The sequence below is a fragment of the Panthera pardus genome, unplaced genomic scaffold, assembly GCF_024362965.1.
Source record: "Panthera pardus isolate Hobbes unplaced genomic scaffold, ASM2436296v1 HiC_scaffold_8, whole genome shotgun sequence".
In the NCBI taxonomy this organism is placed as follows: Eukaryota; Metazoa; Chordata; class Mammalia; order Carnivora; family Felidae; genus Panthera; species Panthera pardus.
This window is the reverse complement of record NW_026527013.1, coordinates 137,793,278-137,813,865: the sequence shown is the minus strand read 5'-3', so window position 1 is coordinate 137,813,865 and position 20,588 is coordinate 137,793,278. Positions and strand designations below refer to the sequence as shown.

The window sequence follows — 20,588 nt, the reverse complement described above, 5'->3', positions numbered from 1 at the left end:
ATTTGAGAACCTCAGCTACACATTTCCAGAGAGAGAGCTAGCCTATTTCCCGAGATTAAATGGCAGCATTTTAATTTTCTTTTAACCAAAAAGGGACAAATGTGCAGTTGCTTTTAATTTTGGTAATCAGCATTTATATTTCTGTCAAATTAGCGGTCTGAGCTTTTAGACTTGCCTCCCTGAATTGAAAATTTAAATCGGTTTTACTCATTCAACTACCAGCTACCTTTGAAAGCCTGGGAGCTATTCTTTTTGGATAATAAATTTTAATCTAGTACTTAGATAATCCTGAAATCATGATCGTGCTCACCTACATAAAAGCTATTTTGATTGCAAGATGATTGGAATCCTAAATATTAAAGGAAAGTTTTGAGGTAAAAGTGAAGTTTCTCTTGTATTTGCTACTAGTGAGCTTTAGAACACTGAATGGTGTTCCCCTCCATTAAGAAGTAAAACAAGACATCATAACCCCACACAAATGAATTTTAAGGAACATAAATAATTTTGAAATAAAAATAGGTACTTGAGGTACCTTTCCCATGTTTCAATAAGGCAGTGAAGAAATATTGCCCAATCGTGAATGGGAGTCATGATTCACTGGCAATATTTCATAGCCCAGGTTCTAATCTGCTACATACAGCCAATGAGACTGTCCAGGGCAAGGTTATTTAAAAATGACACTTTTGTTGTTTCAGTAGCCATTTTCATAATTGCCCACAATAAAATTATATGGTTAAATAGAACTAAATCAATATTACACTAATAAATCGAACATTAAAAAAAGTGAAATGCTTGACTGTACCTGTAGTTGATTACTGAGTAAGCCGTTCCGTTTGCTCTGCATGTAAGCATTGGCACTTCCGCTTTTGGCTGCCCGGATCCTGGCGAGTCTGGCTTTCTATAAGCCAGAAGAGAAATAAATGTTAATACTCATGAGTTGTTTTCTTAAAACAGCGAAGGCACTCTGGTGTAATGCTAATGTCAGCATATATATTTTTTTCGTGAACTGTTCCAGTAAGATCAATTAACTACTTTGGAGTCGGTGCATTTAAGATTTGTAATTAAGTCGTTTTAGTAAGATCAAGTTATTTCATTGTTGTTTCTGTCAACTGTGTTAAGAGAAAAATGACAGTATTCCTTTATTTATATTTTCACTGATCTCAAACTAACTTAATGAAATCAAGACTTAACATACGACCTTCCAAGTCATTTTCATTTAAACTAATGTCTTTATAAATATTAGTAAATATATTCCAGGAATCAATTGCCTGCTTGCCTCTCTTCCTTTGTTTTTTCTCCTTCTCTCCTTCTTTCCTTCCTTACTTTTTAAAGTTTTTTTTAAAGGTTTTTATAAAAATGTATTTTAAAAATACATTTATGCTTTGAATTAAACAATGGAGGGTAAATAATAATGCAGTGTATCTGCATTCTCAAATATCAAAAAGCATTTTTTGGAATTATTTTGTTAATTGGGCAATGTAGACCCCATGCCGAATAACATGTAGTCTCAAAAAAAATCCCTAATTCATCCACTTTTTCTATTGACACTGGCCCCTACTGCAGCATGCTTATCTGATTTCTATTTCTCTCTGGAATTTGTTGAGATGAGAACATAATGAGTCCCTCCAAGGAGCTTTATAAAATTATTTTTTAATTTTAAAACATTTATGTGTAGAGAATGTTCTCCAGTTTAGAGACTGAGGGTGGTTACTTCAATTGTTCACAGTTACAGTGAGATCACCAAAGTATATTACTAAGCAAACTAACTATTTAGCCGGATATCTGGTATTCCATTCTACTTTAGAACTGATGCTTGTGTATGGAATGAGTCATGGAATGAGTCTGGTTTTCACTTCCTGCAGGGCACTTTTTGATGAACATTCTGTTTGTAAGATGTGTATCTAGCAAGTGTATATAAGAAAGCAACTGGGATGGCTTCCTCAAGTTCTTATAAAATTACCCCATAAAGACTCCTTCTTTTCCCTTTCTTTTTTTTTTAAATTTTTTTTCAACATTTTTTATTTATTTTTGGGACAGAGAGAGACAGAGCATGAACGGGGTTGGGGCAGAGAGAGAGGGAGACACAGAATCGGAAACAGGCTCCAGGCTCCGAGCCATCAGCCCAGAGCCTGACGCGGGGCTCGAACTCACGGACCGCGAGATCGTGACCTGGCTGAAGTCGGACGCTTAACCAACTGCGCCACCCAGGCGCCCCCTTCTTTTCCCTTTCTAAACAACCCAGATGAATACTATCTGTAGTCTTGAACCCTGAGATTTTTTTAAAATAAAAATTTAAAAATTATCTAGCTTTTTAAAAATGAAAAATGATGGGGCGCCTGGGTGGCTCAGTCGGTTAAGCGGCCGACTTCGGCTCAGGTCATGATCTCACGGTCCGTGAGTTTGAGCCCCGCGTCGGGCTCTGTGCTGACAGCTCAGAGCCTGGAGCCCGTTTCAGATTCTGTGTCTCCCTCTCTCTCTGACCCTCCCCTGCTCATGCTCTGTCTCTCTCTGTCTCAAAAATAAATAAATGTTAAAAAAAATTTAAAAAAAAAATGAAAAATGAATACATACATATGACAAAGATTTTATTAATACAAAAGTACATCAAAAACAAGTTAAGTCTCTCTGGACCCTGGAGCTACCCTACTGCTATGCTTCAGAGGCAACCACTGGCAATATTTCTAGTGAGTCTTGCCAGAAATTTTCTAGGGAGATAAAAGCGTGTATGTGTGTGTGTGTGTGTGTGTATTCATACATTTATACACACATATTTTTACTCATTTGGGACAATACGCCTCACACTCCTTTGCACTCAGCTGTTTCCATTTATTACATACTGGAACTCCTTCCATATCTACATATATAGATCCACCTCATTCATTATAAATATATAATATACCAATGAATAAAGCACCATTTATTTAACCAGCCAACTACTATTAATTTTTTAAAGCATCTTTTGCTACTACAAGCAATGGGTCCTGCCTTGAACATCATGATGTGCTTTTCGGCAAGACAGTTTCTAGAAGCAGAAGTATTCCTAGATCAAAGGGTGTCTGTGTGTGTGTGTGTTTTACCAAACTTCCCTCCAAAGTTGTACCAAGATGCCCTTTCACTCACAGCATTTAAGAGTAGCACTGAGACATCTGAAGCTCTCAAAATAGCATTAAGATATCATCTGGCTTCAACTCTACCCCTTCTCTCTTCCTCTCTGAATTTATTCTTCCTGTTTGTTGATTCCAACTTAAAATAATACTTTGTACAAAGATCATATTTATAAATGATGGGAAAAATAGACACATTTCACTCTTTGTTGGCAGCATACTGTTTAGATCACTCAAAGCACTAGAGAATGAAGTGGGAAGGTAGGAAATTTTTAACTTCAAAAGCTGTGCTGCCCAGACAGGATTTCAGGCCAGAGTTGATAAAACAATGGGAAATGACAAGCATATTTGGAAATGACTTTGAATAGATGTAATAATTCAGAAATAACTAATTTAAATATACATTTGGTTTCCAGAAAGGGATTATTGTGGAAATTTAAGTCCTAAAGTCTTCTTGGTCTCCTGAAACAGTCAATGCCTTTTTTTTGGGGGGGGGTCTCCCTCTCCCCCCACCTTTTCTCTCTCCCTCCTCCTTCCCTCCCTCCTCCTTCCCCCTCCCTTCTTTCTTACACCTCTCCTTCCTTCCCTCCTTCCTTCTGCAATTAATGCATGCAATTACATTGCCTGTATCTTAGTTCCTAGTCTCACATATGTTATTCTCCAAGCATTCAGCAGCAGTATTAGAAAACATTTTTTTTTCACAAATGAGACATTTATTTACATTAGCCAAAAATACTGTCCAGCAAAGGAAAATGACACATATTTTCCACATTGGGAAAGCCTACATACGGTGGCATCCACTACTACAGAAGTAGTTCTAAGCTTAGGGGAAAAGAAGCAGTTGTTGCAGGGACAGAATGGCCATTTTGCTAGGCCGCGTACTATGTTAGAAAAAGCCTCCCGTCTCAAATTTCAATCACGACTTGTCTTTCATTTTACAACAATAGTATATGAGTTAATTGGTTTAATCGGTCTTGTGGAGCACCACACCAAATGCCTGTTGAATAATGCCAGCTTTTATGATCTGTGATTACATCTTTGCTTTCAGTAGGTAATTGAGGAAATTTCTTTTATGAAGATATTTTAGAAAATCACTTTACTTCTGACCCACTCAGTATGACGATCTTGGCAACTGTGGCTTTGTAGATGAGAGGTTAAAAGAAAATCACCGGCTAGTAAGAGGAAATGTATTCCTTGCAGCCCCCACCCCTATTTTGTAGGAAATACAACTTCTTGGCACAGTCAAGTACCAGCAAATACTATGGCGTGAAAGTAAAGTCTCACTAAATACTGTAGCCTATTTGGAAAATAGGAGGAGGCTTTCAGATTTTTAATTAAACAAAAAGCTTATATTGTCTATGTAAAAACAAACAAACATAGCTTTGAAGTTATTTTCAAATTCTTGAGAAACACCGATGGTGTTGGTAAAAATAAATTGTCTCATAAACACATTTCCCCCCAAGCATCTCAATTCTTCATAAATTCAGTTTTCATCTAAATTCTCTAAATTCAGCAGGATTTCTCAAAGTTGGGGTCCAAGGAACTAGTAAGTGTTATGGGTAAAATCCAAACCAACCAAATGAACAAACAACAGGTTCTGTGGTCAAGAGAAGTTTGGAAATGCCCAGAAGTCAAATAGGTTTCTTTGCTGTTGGATTCCTTACAACATATTGTGGATGTTCACTGTGAAGTCAAAAGGGGGATATGGTATATAATTTTTCTCAAACTAATTTGACATGGAACCCTTTTATTGTAGAGTTTTCAGAGGCTAGAATGCAGTGGTTTTTAGCCAGTGGATTGTTTTTTAATTGTACCAAATGACATTATATAAACTTTACAATGTATTCCCTGAAACAGCAGGGGACCCAATCAGAGATGGTATAAGCCAAAAACCACTGAGATAGCAATTTTCTTATATGTGATCTATCTTCTAAATGAAGTGGGAGGTAGATTGTGAGGAGTTATTGGACCATGTTGTTGTCAAATCACAAAATGTTTTCAATACCTTTGAAAAATAAAGGTATCCTAGGTAGCTTTACAAGTCAGGTAGAGAAGACCTTTCTCCTTTGTAATGTGAGGCAATTCCTTACTCTTCAAATACCAGCCCGCATGCTGCATGTACCTTTTATTCTGGAAATTTTACTTAGACTTGTTTCTTTCATTTAAGATTTAGTAAAATGCCTCATGTGGAGGTAGCAGAGTAAGCGTTAACACCTTTTACAGATTTAAGGATTTATTGGAACCTTTCCATTTGTTAAGGTAAATAGCTCCCCTAGAAATGAGACAAGTTAGTGCCAAATACTAATAAAAATAGAGAGAGAAGAAATCAGTTGAAGATAGTGCAAAACTGTCAGCTCTAGAGCTTGGTTAATCCTGGTAATTGCAGGGCTGGGCAGAAACAATGCCGGCAATTGGGTCAGTGGAAGGGACCCTGAAAGAAAGGGTCAGTGAAAGAGAGGGCCACGAGAGTTCTCTAGGTGGGAAGAGGTAAGAACTGAAAGAAGATGTGGGAGGGTACCAAAGACAAAACTCATGCTTCCCAATATTGTTTTCAACTGGTCCTAGGACTGTCCACCCAACCTTAGGAATGGAGGACACTGTCAAGGTGAACAAGAGTTCACTGTTCATTCTTTCACTCATTTCACTAATTGTTAAGTGCCTATTTTACGCTGGACACCACACTCAGACAAATGGAGGAGAGGGAGAATATGTATAATACATGATAGTAGAGTCCGCGTAATGTTGTAGAAGGGAAGGTGGAGCAATTAATGGTGTCCACATCATTTAGAGAAATCTTCATAAAATGGGTAATATTTGAGCTGAGTATTGCACCCCGAGTAGGGGTTTGCCAGGTGGTATGAAGATGGAATGGAGACTTAAGAGCAGAACTCAGTAATTCAATAAGACTGAAACATAGAGTGGATATCAAGAAGTATATAACCTCCAGACTCTTACATGTGTTGATAATGGGGGTTCTTAAACTATAGATAAACATCTAGTTATCCACAGAGATGTGGGGTAGGGCCTGAGTGATACTTTTTAATATTGGATAATCTAAGAGAGATCATACTCAGGCTGTATTTATTGTTATTTATTGTATTTATTCTAGAATTGTATAAAAATTATTTGATTTGGACATTAATTAATGTACTAGACAATCGTTCTCAAAGTATGGTTTCCAGACCAACAGTATCGCCATCACTTAGGAAATTTTCAGACTGTAATCCCACACTATTGAATCAAATGCTACAGGGGTGGGTCTAACAATCTATATTTTATATTCTATTTCAGATGATTCCAATGAATCTAAAGTTTGGCAACCACCAGAGTAAAGTATGATAAAAGACTGAGTATTGGTAACTTCTTTCTGTATCAGTGCCAACATTTTTATGTGACAAGTAAAAAATTGTACTTACATTGTCCATTGGCTGTACATGGGCTCATTGATTCAAAACTTCTCATTGTATTTAGAATTATCTATAGGAAAATCCCTAAAATACATAACTCTAATGATGCCAGAATTTCTTTGTCTTAGACTTTAATCAGTAGGTGTGCATGCATAAGACAGTCATCTGTAAAATGGAAATAATAACACTTCTGTGTGAGTTGATTGTGAAAATAAAAATAACAGTTATAAAGAACCTGGGATATACTAGAAACTCTGGAGAGGGTTGTTGTTTTTGCTATTAGTACTATTAAATTATAATTATAATTATGATTACTATTATACATGAAAATTACTTACAATTAGCCTTGTAATCACACCTTGATTGACTGGTGTGATTTGTATCTTAAAGCAAGGTAGGCTCCCTAATTCAAAATATCAACCCTACCATCTGTCATTGTATCAATTTAGCTTTATTTTGGCAACTACTTTCTTTTTAAACAATTTTTATGTGTATTTATTTATTTTGAGGGGGAGAGAGAGAGAGAAAGAGCTCATGCAGGAGAACAGGGGAGGGGCAGACAGAGAGGGAGAGAGAGAGAATCTCAAGCAGGCTCCATGTTGTCAGTGCAGAGCCCAACAGAGGGCTCAAACTCAGTAACTTCACGAACCATGAGATCATGACCTGAGCGGCAATCAAGAGACTGATGCTAACCGACTGAGCCACCCAGATGCCCTGGCAAATATTTTCTAATCAATAAATACCACTGGATAACTGAAATACTATTGAATAAATACATCTATTAAAATACAATTACTAGTGGTGGGGGTGAAAGGAGACATGCTCCAGTTTAAGTCTATATTGACCCACAGGTCGGTGTTTAGTTAAGAAATGATCAAGGATGGAGTGCCTGGGTGGCTCAGTCAGTTAAGTGACCAACTTTTCATTTTGGCTTAGGTCATGATCTCATTGTTCATGAGTTCAAGCCCTGAGTTGGGCTCCTCGCTGACAGTACAGAGCCTGCTTGGGATTCTTCTCTCCCCCTCTCTCTTTACCCCTCGTCCGTACTCTCTCTCTCTCAAAATAAATAAACTTAAAAAAAAATGATCAAGGGTGGCTAGAAATGTGCATTTCTTTTAAGAGTGGAGATAGGTAGTGAAAGCAGGAAGAGTACTTGCTGGGGGGAAGAGCCTAGAAGAAGGAAAGTATCCTTATGTGCCAAGGAGAGTGTTCTTAAATGTATATTTAAAATTTTTTTAATGTTTATTTATTTCTAAGAGAGAGAGAGAGACAGTGTGAGCAAGGAGGGGCGGAGAGAGAAGGAGACAGAGAATCTGAAGCAGGCTCCAAGATCTGAGTTCTCAGCACAGAACCTGATGTGGGGCCTGAACTCATGAATTGTGAGATCATGACCTGAGCTGAAGTCGGATGCTTAACTGATGGAGCCACCCAGGCACCCCTCAGATGCATATTGGATATATTTCACACTTTTGCTTGAGCTTAGAGTTGAAAAAAGGACCAAACGCCGAAAAACAGGGACTAAAAAAGTGTTTTGTAATATTCCTTATTATTCAGCTTGACTGATGTTTTTACTAAATGGACTGTTTGCTTGACTGAATTAGTGGCTAATTTTTCATAACTTCGATACTTGTCAAATCACCTCATTCCAGATAAACCTAAACTTTCTTTAACTAAGGAATAAATTCTATATTTATTTATGCAAAAAGGCTTCTAAATTATTCTAAGACTTTCTTTACTGATCTGATTGTTGCAGATGACAAAGTTTGAAGAAAATACAGATATTTTGGTGTTCAATTTATCTGAAAATCAGATTTGTACTTCCTACGTTTTCCATATAGGTAGTCCCCCCCCCCCCCCCAACCTCCTCCACTGGGAAAATGAATTATAGGTAGCTCTTATGCTCTTATATCAAGGAAGGGATTTCTAGAATGAAGATGGATGGGTCCTGGGCATCTAAGATTTTTGTAGGATTTTTGTCCTTTTAAACAATGTACATGTGTGCCCAGTTAGAAGGATTGTAACGTGTGGGCAGAGCCACAGTTGTGAGCATGAAAGTCCTGGGGGAGGGGCCAACGGTGGTCACAATTTCTCCATCTCCAAAGATATACCTTACGTGAGACTACAAAACTGCTCAGAAGGTGCCTTTTGCTAGCCTCTGTTTATTGAATTATCAGTTCCAAAGTTCATATTAATTGGACTACTCTATTCTTTACAATAATTAAAGGCTAGGTACCTGTCCAAACTTGGGGGAGTCTATAAAGCAAGAAAGGACAAGGCTGAAAAAGTGACTCTTTGCAAAAGGTAGAGGATCTGTGATGTTAGACTTGAACATGTTCTTTGGACAGTATGCTCTGTGACCACACTGATTACCCTGAACTTTCCCGAGAGTTACTTTTTGAGATTTTATACTCGACTAAAAGACCAACATTGTTCAAAAGCATACTTAAAATCCTGTTCTGGAATTAGCTACAAAGCCAGTAGCTTTGAACTGCACCCAAATGTCTCATGATAGTTTAGAGTTATACTACCTTACCGGCATTGTGGATCCATTTTAGTCATGGTTGTGGATATTAAAAACTATCTATCCATAAAGGACAACGATGGAGTATCCATGAGGAATACTGGAAATCTAGTGCCATGGTCTTAAAGAAACTACACAAGAGATTTCCAAAATTCTTTCTTTTTTTTTTTTTTTAATGTTTTTATTTATTTTTGAGACAGAGAGAGACAGAGCATGAGCAGGGGAGGGGCCAGAGAGAGAGGGTGACACAGAATCTGAAGCAGGCTCCAGGCTCTGAGCTGTCAGCACAGAGCCCGACGTGGGGCTCGAACCCATGGACTGTGAGATCATGACCTGAGCTGAAGTCGGACGCTCAACTGACTGAGCCACCCAGGCGCCCCTCCAAAATTGTTTCTAAGCAGCAAGGGCCCTGACTCTAAAGGTGACTATTTTGACAAAAATTGGAGAAGGGAAGTGTGTTAACATTTAGTCGGGTTTTCTGAGAGGCAGTCTACCATAATGTTTATGTGTATGAACCTGGGTGTCAGGTTGGCTTAGACTGAATTTCTCAATTTCTGCGTACTTTAGGATCCTTATCTAAAAAATAGGAATAATAATGTTGACTCACTCCGAGACTCATGAAAACAATATGAATTATTTAAAAAAAACACCAAACCAGTACCCGGCACATAGTAAAGCCAGAAATAAATGTTAAATATTGTTACTATTATGATATACTCATATAGATTTATATAAATTTTTGAGGTAGGTACATTTTCCCCATCTTACAGTTGTGTATACACCCTTACTCTTAGAGGGATTAATAACTGGCACGAAGTTCAGAGAAACAGTAAACTGGGCCAGGAATAAAACTCAGCTATTAATGATCAGATTTCTCCTACTTCCTGGGTCAACTATTTAAAATATCTGAGACATATCTTAGTTCCTTTTAATAGTCCTTGCTTACTGGAACCAGCTTGATCCCTGATGGGCAAAGACGAAATGAATTAGATCTAGAAATCTGATTCTGATAAAATTTGCCAAGAATCTATCTTTGATTTTACTACTATCATTAGTGCTGTTTACTAGATAATTCTTTCTCTCTGCCTCTGATTGCACAGTAGGATTATATTCCCCTGCCCACTTTGAAGTTACACACGGCTATGTGACTTACTTTGGCTAGTGCAATAGAAATGGAAGTGACCTGGCCCACTTCCAGGAGGAGGTTTTAGGAGTCAGTGTGATTCATCATGTCCTGTTACCCCGGCTTGAATGATTGCAGAATACCTTGTCAAGATGGAGTTTCTATCACTGGACCAGTAATGGACCCGCAGCATGACTGAGAAATATTCCTTGTTGTTTTAAGCCACTGAGATATTAAGGTTCCTTTTTTACTGTAGTATAACCTAGCCTGTGCTGACTTATGCAACTATTGACCAAAACTGGAACACTGAATAGCCAGTAAGGGATTTTTAAAGCTCACTATAAAAAGGGGGAGATGTTAAATCATGATTGCACAGAGCTGAATACACACCTTCTGTGCTCTCCGTTTGTCTGCTCGTTGATTTTGGTGGTAGATCCGACTGAAGTTAGATACGATCACTGGAACAGGTAGAGCAATGACCAAGACCCCACTCAGTGAACAGATGGAACCAAATATCTTCCCTGCTATGGTTTTTGGTACCATGTCACCATACCTGGGTTAGAGAAAAAAACATGGTTTTAAGTCACAGAAATTTATTTTCACCTGCTACAAATAGCTTTTTACCCAAAGTCAAATGATTTTTTAGACCAATCTATCTCTACTTCATGACTACCATACACATGGGTTAAGACCTTAATAAACCAGAAATTATGAATATCTGAATATGAAAAAATTATCTTTCAATATTGCAGGAATTGATTCCAATATTTAGATATCTCTTTGATTGGAAAATGTTCTAAGCCAGATGATGTAATGATAGCTCTTCAGTTTGTCCTTTATATAATATGGCAAAATTCTTCACATTTATTTAAAAAAAATTTTTTTTAACATTTATTTATTTTTGAAACAGAGAGAGACAGAGCATGAATGGGGGAGGGTCAGAGAGAGAGAGAGGTAGACACAGAATCCAAAGCAGGCTCCAGGCTCTGAGCTGTCAGCACAGAGCCCAAAGTGGGGCTCGAACTCAGGGACCGTGAGATCATGAACTGAACCAAAGTCAGACGCTTAACGGACTGAGTCACCCAGGCGCCCCTCTTTACATTTATTTATAGTTAGTATTTCCATGCTGAATTTCATAGTCTAGATAACATCTCTTTCCACTTAATTTTTTCAGCATTAGATTGGTTATGAAATTTAAGTAGAAAAAGTGTTATATCACATTCTTTTTATCAGATATAATCACTTAAAAAAAGCTTTCCAAGGTCTCACTAACTTCCACTTGTTAAATACAATGGTTATTTCTTCATGGTCATCTTATTCAATCTCTCATTTGTACTTGATTAGTTTTCTCTCTTCTTGGAACACTTTCCATTGGCTTCAGTATTAGAAAATTCCCTTCGCGGTCCTCCTAACTCAATGGCTGTTCCTCTATCTTCTTTTCTGGCTCCCCGCTGCCCCTTATCTGATTTTTAAATCTTGGAGTAATTTAGCTCTCAGACTCTTACTGTCTCCATATAAACCCTTTCCTATGTGATATCATCCAATCTCATAGCTTGCAGTTGTTGCTGATACCCTAATTTATGTTGACAACCCTGATGTCTACCTAGAAAATCAGACTCATGTCTTCAGTGGTCTCGTCTGATTTTTCCTACCCCTGGATTTTTAAGAACCAATTAAGAGCCAATTAAAACAAATTAGGCAATAAGGAACTTTTATTTCCCTAGCTTCCTCTGCCACCCTCAAATCTGTTCCTCCCAGTCTATCACCTCCAGTTCCATGGAACTGCAAACCACTCAATTGCTCGCATCAAAATTGAAAGAGTTACCTCAATTCTCAGTCACGCATCTCATTTTTGAGCTAGTCTTGTTATCTCTGACCAAACTGAATTATGTCCTATTATGGTCTCTTTTCTCAACCTCCATTTTGTCACAACAACCCAAGCAATCATCATTTCTTGCCAGAGTGATGGATAGATATAGCTTCTTACCCTAACTCTCTCCTCCATATTTACCACTTTACAATTCATGCCAACATAGCAGTTGGAGTTATGGTTTTAGAATGGAGAGTGCACTGGTGCCACTTCGCTTAAACCTTCTAATAGACTTGGAACTAAAATAGATCCAAACTCTTCAGTTTTATCTCCAAGGGCCTATATCATTTAATTACCACCTGTATCTCATACCACCTTGCACCAAGTCCACTGTCTTCCAGCTATGCTGGCCATCTGGCTTTTTGTCCACAATGTGCAGCCCCCAGATCATCATTATTCAGGTTGAGACTTAAATGTCTCCATTCCAGAAGTTATTTTCTGGCCATCTTATCCATAGTGGTCTTATTCTCTCCCCTAGTCATTCTCTTTAACATTTTCCCATTTAATGACCTTCACAGTACTATTAACACATGATATTTTATAACTTATTAACATATTTATTTTTTGACCACCCACCTGCCCTGCTGACATTAGAATATAACCTTGACAAAGCAAGATCTGCTCTATTTAGTACGACTAGCACAAAGCTGCCTCAATAAATATTAGTCAAAGAATCCATTTTCTCTACCTTATTCTAAGAATTCATTTCTGGAGAGGGGGCAAGAAGGATGTCTTTTGATCGTATTACTGCTGAGGCTGCCCGGCTGTGCCTGTAGAGCCCCAACCTCTCCATGTTCACTTGAGGGGTCTGGGGTGCTCAGCACTCTGAGAGGAGCTCAGGTTTTGGAATCCAGACTCAAGGAGGTTTAGGAGGACATGGGGATGCATTACATCTTGAAGGGTGGCCCAGGAAACGATCACTCTGATTTTGTTTTGTGGGAAAACATTTGTGTGTCAATGTGGGAGAGGGAAGTTGCAGGGTAATTGGCCCAGGAAAGGCTGGTGGTGACAGCCTATTCGATAACCCATTCCAGGCTCTGGTCCCAGTTACTCATTCTTGTCAGTGTTTGTGGGTGATCAGCTGTTGAGCTAATTCACTGTAACTAAAATTCCCACAGGTTTTGGCATCAGAATGGCGGTATTAATTAATAGTGAGACAAACAGACAGACAAAAGAATAGAATAAATCCAGGAACTGGAATGCTGTGTCCATATGAAACAGGGTATTTTTCTGTAGTCCATCAGGGAAGTTAAGTTATAATCTGAAGTTTATGTTAGTAAGGAAACAGTCACACATAGAAGAATTTATAAGGTGAACGATCAAGTCTTGAGGACTTTTGTCCTATAGAGATCTGTCAGTGCAATTGGAAGATCAATGTTTTATACAATGCTGTGTACACATGAGCCGATTTCTATGTTTGCCACAGTTTACATTGAGTGCCCAGCCATATTTTAAAGACATCTTTTTTCTCTTTGCACTGATTGTACAGTAGGTCCTGGATAAGTCTGAAACACACAAGCAGCTTTTCAAAAAAAAAACAAAAACGGTGAGGGGTTGATTTTAATGTCTATCAATCAGGATCTAGAAAGATTTTCTAAAAGGGGAAAATAAATAAAGCTCAACTATGTTTGTTGTGGCCAGAATAGATAAGCATTGAGTCCATGCAAATAAAATAAACCTTGTAAGATATAAATACATAAAATAAAATAAATAAAATAGCTAAATGAACACAAAATAAAGTTTTTCCTGTCTTTCTCTAAGAGATTTTTAAAAATTAGTATTTATCAGCTATTTTTGTATCCTAGGCTCACTATATAATAGAGTAGGCAAGGCTAGCACTCTTGTAATTATTAGAGGAACTTAAGGGCTAAACTGTGTGGTATGGACCCAAAGCTCAGTAAGACTTTAAGAAGACAGAAGGTTTGTAAGTTCAAGTAGCAGGCTGTGGTGGTGGTAGGGATGGAGGCTAATCATATGTTCGGAAAGACCTTACCTCAGAGAAGAGGAGAGAAAATAGACTCTGAGGGACTCAGTCAAAGGAATTCTGAGCCAATTGATAAAGCACGTTTTCCTGGGAAAGCGATTTTTGACAAAGTGCCCAGGATTCAACTAGAGAAATAATCACTGCAAATCCTTTTTGAATATAAACAGAGATTATAATATAAATAAATACATAAAGCAGAAAGTGAACTTGGTACTCAGAGGGGAAAAAATGGGCAAAGTGAAATTTCTTGTACAGTTTGTAACAAAAGGGTAGAAAGTAAAGATATGAGCCAGCTTGCTGAAAGGCAGAAAATTCATAGTCTAGAAGGATCCATAAGAAAAAAGAGATAACAGATAGAATAGGGGTACTTTAATGTCATGAAACTGTGCTAATCTGCATCAAATGCAATTACATTTATTATTTACCTCCACCGTATTTTTTTTACAATCCAAATTTTCTTCTCAATCAAAAGCAAAGGTGACCCTTGAGGTGACTGGCCAGGACTGCAGTGATCACGACGGGAAGCAGAAGGGACAACAAAGTGCTCGTTGGAGGGGGCATCTTCTCCATCTTTTACTCTTGAGTCAAAGGACAGATCTTTCTCAAGATACAGAAAATGAGGATGGGCCCCAAGTCTCCGCTGTTGTGAAACTAGGGTAGAGGGAGATGGGAGGAGGGCACAGGGAGCAGAGAGGGCAGGGTGCTGCCGTTGGGGCCGGGGGGAGGTGCGGGCTGCCCCTGATTGCTTGCTAGGACACCCTCAGGCTGATTTGCCAAGAAGCACCTGCCATCTCCTTCCACAATCCCCTTGGAACTGTATCGATTGCCCTTACTGCTCTTCTTCCTGTTCCCCACTTCTTTTCAAGATTGGACTGCTGTTGATATTTGCAATATTTTAAGCATATTTCACTTGTTTGAATATGCTGGAGAATCACCACAAATACACAGTGTGATTTGTATCTATTCTTACATTGTCCGTTGTGTCTCTCTTCTCACTTAGGATAACCTTGAGAATGGAAGGTTTATCTGCAAACTTATAATTGGGCACAGAATCTACTGGGGATAGGAAATAGCTCTCTGGCAAAACCATCTGCTTTCCTTTGTTTAACAAAAGATCTTTTCACTAGTATTCATACTTGTAGTAAGAAGCAAAATAGCATTATACACCTCAGGAATCATACCTCAAACTCGGTGGAGGAAAGGCTTAGAATAGAAAGCTTCATAATGAGAGGTGACACTCTAGCTAACTGATCATGTAGTTTAAGTATTGCCTACAATACTGCCATCTTTTAATGATTATTTCTATCCAAGGCAAGTTGTTTACTGGTTGGTATTTTATTCTTTTTGTTCCATATAAAAGCACGCCTCATTTTTCCTGACTCCCTACTCTTAAATTTATGCTAAGCCCAGCAATATTATATATTCTAGTCTTTCTGTTTTTCTTCAGAATTTAATATTATTTCTCAAGTCTTCAAAAATCCATTTCCCAAGAAGATTTACACTAAAACTTTATGTAGATGTGGTTTTGTTTTCATAGAGACATTTTTTCCTATATTTAAATAAAATTTATTAAAAGATTACAAGGGGCTTCTAAGGTCTTCTAAGATAAATATTGAATTCCTAAAAGATAGAAGAAAACGGGAGAAGATAGCATGATATAAAAGGAATCACTCTCCAAAAGTTTTGCATAATAAAAATAAGTAGACTTGACCTCTGTTCATTGAAAGGAAGCTTTCCCCATCTTTCTACTTTCTTCCATTTCTCACTTCCTTCCACTTTTTCCTACATTTACCAGGTAGAGCCAGTCCTGTTTCATTCTGCTTTTTTTTTTTTTACCCTGGACATCTGCCAAACCTGATATTTACTGCTCCTTTCCCTCCTCATATCAGTTAAAAAGGTACAACATGGAATTGTTATTCACGTAAAAATATTAATTCTAAATTTTCACATACTGCCCCAAATACTTGTTTAAAATTATATCATTTGTCATGTGTTAAAGACTATATTGAATGGAAGACCAATTCCCCAGAAAAGATTCAGTTATTGGTTCTTGAACATTTTACTCTTAAATATCATTGAAAAGTTTCTGCAAAGTACTTAAATTGTGCCATGCACTCAATGATAGAGAAGGGGCTAAATTAGGTTAATTCAGACAAACAGGTAGAATGCATATATCTTCCATCCATCCATCCATCCATCCATCCATCCACCCATCCATCCATCTATGTATATTTAAACATAATATATTGCAAAGCAAATTTTATTAATTTCCACACAATTTTTCCCTTTTTGGCATTTGTCCAGAAATCCTATGACTAAAGTATGCTTGTCTTTAGATCTCAAATGGAGAAATAGTTCCTGGAATTTTCTTATGCAGTGTTCAAACACAATACTGTTAGCTTCCTAGTCCTATTCATATAGTTTCTATTTTTTCTTCTCTTTTTATTTGAAGAGTATAAATGTAGGCTCATTTTATAAAAGAGAAATGTTATATAAGCAAACCTCCCCAGCTAAGGAATGACTTTTCATCTGTTAAGCTATTTCCCATGGATACTAAGAAAGAAAACAAAAGCTGTGTGTTTTATAAACACTCATGAAGGTAGGAAAGATCTTCAAATAACAGGAAGGAAATACTTATTTAAATATAAACCTCAATGCTTACTGTAACTCAATCTCTCACTCTCCCTCTTTCTTTTTCACAATGAAAAGGTCTTAAATTGCTAGGTATAAGGACTCGAGTGAATGGATCCTATGCAGCTGCACAGAACTCGGAGCACCCTGTACATTGTGTAGGGCAGGTGCTGGTTCAATAAAGCTGTGCTTCAACTACTACATTAGGGGGAAAAAAATCCCACAGCTTCATAGGGGACATGAATCTGTATTTGGAAATGTAAGTATTCGAAAAATAGGTATCTGCTATTATATGTCTGAATGTGTCTCCCCCAGATTCATACCTTGACATCCTAATGCTTAATATGATGGTATTAGGAGGTGGGGGTTTGGGGAGGTGATTAGATCATGAAAGCAGAGCCCAAACAAATGGCATTCTTATAAAAAGAGGCCCTACAGAGCTATCTAGCCCCTTTTACTGTGAGTTCACAGCAAGAAGGGCAGTCTATGAACCAGGAAACAACACCTCACCACCACACTGAATCTGTTGGTGACATAATCTTGAACTTCTCAGCCTCCAGAGCTGTGAGAAATACATGTCTGCTCTTTATAAAGTACCAAGTCTGTGGTATTTTGTTACAGCAGCCTGAATGGACTAAGACAGTATCCTTAAGAAATTAGATGAAAGTGATATGTATAATAATAACCTGGTAAAAGCTATGAACTGTCCGTGTGTGTGTGTGTGTGTGTGTGTGCATGTGTGTGAGTGAGTGTGTGTGTGTGTGTGTGTGTGTGTATTTTACCTACTGATTTTGTGTTTGAATTTTCTCCTAGACATGACCACTGGTCAGAGAAGTCTGTGAACTCTTTTCTTCTGACCTGAAATCTGGATCACTTCTCAACTAATCATTCTATCCTTTAGGGTCTTAGTGGCTAGTTATTTATGGATTTTCTGATATCAGTTTGGCATCCTAGAAGGATCATAGTTTGATGGCTAATTTTTTTATAGTAGCTGCAATGTTTGCAAATAGCAAATGACTTTTCTTTAAGTGTTGCTGTATAACACCTGCTTGTGGTATGCAAACTGTTTGCCAGAGAGGCCTTCATATTACTTTAACAATAGACAGATTTCTCTTTGACATTTTAAAAATCAATATTTGCCTAAAAAGCTGCTTTGATTTTGTTTCCACCTCCCTTGCCTGTAGGATTAATCCTACACTATCCTAGCTGCGTTGAAAACTTGAGAAGCTTTTGGATTATCTCAGGTATCTAGTTATTTAAGATACTCTGTGTTCTCTCCTATTTCTTTAAGTCTAAGCCAAATTTTTAGCTACTGTTCTTTTAAAAATGTATGTTTCCTTTTCCTGTTGTTCAAAACGTTAACAATTTTAGCATCTACTAAAAAAAGGGGGCAGCTAGAGGACACCTCAGCTTCATTAGAGGTTCTTAACCAGGAATCAATGGACTCTTAAGGAATTCATGGATAAAATTCAAGTGGTTAGAGAACTCCATGACAGTGTGTCTTCATAGGCATTTTCCTAAAAGTTTTCAGAGCTTTTATTAAATTATCAAAAGTTTATGGCTCAAATAATGTTAAACACTTTGGTTTGACTATTTAAGGGCTTATCAGTCAATGTCCTATATTGTTGAGATAAATGTTTGAACACATATGGCACAAAGGAAATGCTGTAAAAATATTATTTTACAACTGCATAAATCCCAAATACCCACTAGAGGGCATAAAAACCTAAATGAAAGTTGGGAAGCCAACCAGGATCTTTTTTGGTTTTCCTAAGCTGAGAGAAAAGTATTTCCAGTAAATTGCCTGTACCAATTCCTTATCTTTGCCTACACACATCCAATATTTAGGATATATTTTGGGCATCTTATACCTCTGGAAATAGTTTAACAGGACAAAACCTCACCAATTTCATAGATTATCTATTTTCATGGTGTTTCCAAAAAGATGCAAAATAATTCTGACAGCTTTTTCTACTTCTTTCAGAGAGACAGGGACATTTCTGTAATGTGAGATATCACTAAAGCGTAATTTTAAACACGGAGCCCTTTAACCAAGACCCTCAGTGTGAAAATTAGGGTAAATTAAAGGATTGAGTTTGCATGTAGAAAAGGGGAAAATTGAGGAAAGGGCCAAAATGCTTTTAGCACATCTATGCACATTTATACTCTGAGCTCTCTCAACGTTAGATTTCAGTCGGGCTTGCTAACTGTGTGCCTCTGGCTTGTGCCTTTTTCTAAAGCAAATTCTTTTCTGACTCCTGATTTTTGTCTTTGCTTTTAGCCTATTATATGATCACATGAAGCTTTAAAGGTTATAAATGAAACATATGATTATGACCGAATATCCTAATAAAGTGCTTTTTACCAAATGAATTATCATCAGTAAAAGTCTTTATAGCCTCCTTTAAAGAGTGTTTTCTTATTTTCAAAGCATGCTAATCAGAGCCTAGATTTGTAACATTTACTTTATTCTTCATTTTTAACAAAGCTATAAAAATGCATGTACGACTGATTACTGTGAGGCACACATTATAGAAACACTGGGGGTTGGCTTCCCCAGCTGTAGGACCACCGGAAATGTATTCTCCCGCTTTGGGTTTTGAGTCTTTGTTGCCTGGAGCTATCCTGTCACCCTCACAGAGCTCAGAGTCTGATCCTGTCATTCTCTCTCATGAAAGCCTTCATTGTTGCTCTATCACCTGCAGGAAAAAGCTCCAGCTTTTTAGCATGACACACACAGCTCCTCATGACTTGCTCATCCCATCCTCCACTGCTCACCCACACACACCCTATGTTCCAGTTGGAACAAATCACTTCCAATTCTGGCATGACTTTCCATTCCTGTGTCTTTGTATATGTTGTTCTTTCTAGAATATTCCCCCCTCTCATAAATCCTTTGGGTAAACTCCTAACTTACAGTGATAAAACTCAAGGATCAGTTCTTATTTGGAGAACTTCTTGACTACGTTACCTCTGTCCAACCAGAGTAATGTTTTCCCTCTCCAGTGCCTCCAATGCTGCCTGCAACTAATGGAGTACAATTAGTTTCGTACAAGTCTGTTTGCTCCTGCTAAACTAGGAGGTCCAGGAGGTCAAGGATCATGTCATCATTATAAACCCAAGTCTAGCACAGACCTTGTCCAGAGCTGAGCAAACAGTTGAAGCCCAATAAATGTTTATTGCTTAAATAAATCCTCCAGGGAGAGGTCTGATGGTAAACAATAAATATGGGAAGGAGTGAAGGGGAATACACATCCACTGCTCTTTTTCTTTTAACCAGAGTTCCTTTCTTTCTCCAAGCCTGGCACCATCTCATTTCCTCAATATGTCTAAATTCCTCTTTGGATACTTAGATGATATGCCCAGAATAACCTAGTTCTACACTGTCAATTAATCTCACTTTTTATACCCAGAGAAATCATTTTTAACCTACATGATTTTAAATGAACAGAAAAGCCGAGAGAACTGACAGTTTTCCAATGCCTACTTGTTTTTCATTGTCACATGCTTAGCCAACACGTACCCTGCTAGAATTTCAAACTACAAATTCTCCCAAATTTGACAGATTTTGCAATCCTCAGATGCCCAGCAACTTGAAGGAACAGGACTTGTGGTTCTCTGAATCTCACATATCATTCTGGGAAATGGCTGGGTCTTCCCATTTCTCTCTAATCTGCTCGAAGATGATGCTAATCTTAGATAGTGAACACTAGCAATTCTCTGAAAATTCCATTGTTTGGTATCCATTTTCTTAACAAGATCCTTTCTGGTTATGCCTTGGGAGTTTATTGGAGGAGGTATGCTTGTCTTCCCTCAAATGAAAGTCAATTCATCAAGCATATCAAGGTCCCAGCAAATGTCTGGCCATGTTGGCTTTGGGCTGATTGCACCAGCTTCCAGAGGATGCCTATCTTGGTTTCACATCCCAGGGGTTTCCTCTTCATCACT

The 20,588-nt window shown here is 37.8% G+C and overlaps 1 protein-coding gene across 1 annotated transcript in view; it reads right to left on the bottom strand.

Annotated features, from left to right (window-relative positions):
* Window positions 1-20,588, bottom strand: part of KCND2 (potassium voltage-gated channel subfamily D member 2) — a 484,389-nt gene that overhangs the window by 8,104 nt on the left and 455,697 nt on the right. Inside the window, exons 2-3 of the mRNA XM_019452549.2 lie at window positions 10,546-10,708; window positions 803-898 (exon numbers count right to left, since the gene is read on the bottom strand). Coding sequence (XP_019308094.1) covers window positions 803-898; window positions 10,546-10,708 — 259 coding nt within the window. The remainder of the gene's footprint in view (window positions 1-802; window positions 899-10,545; window positions 10,709-20,588) is intronic.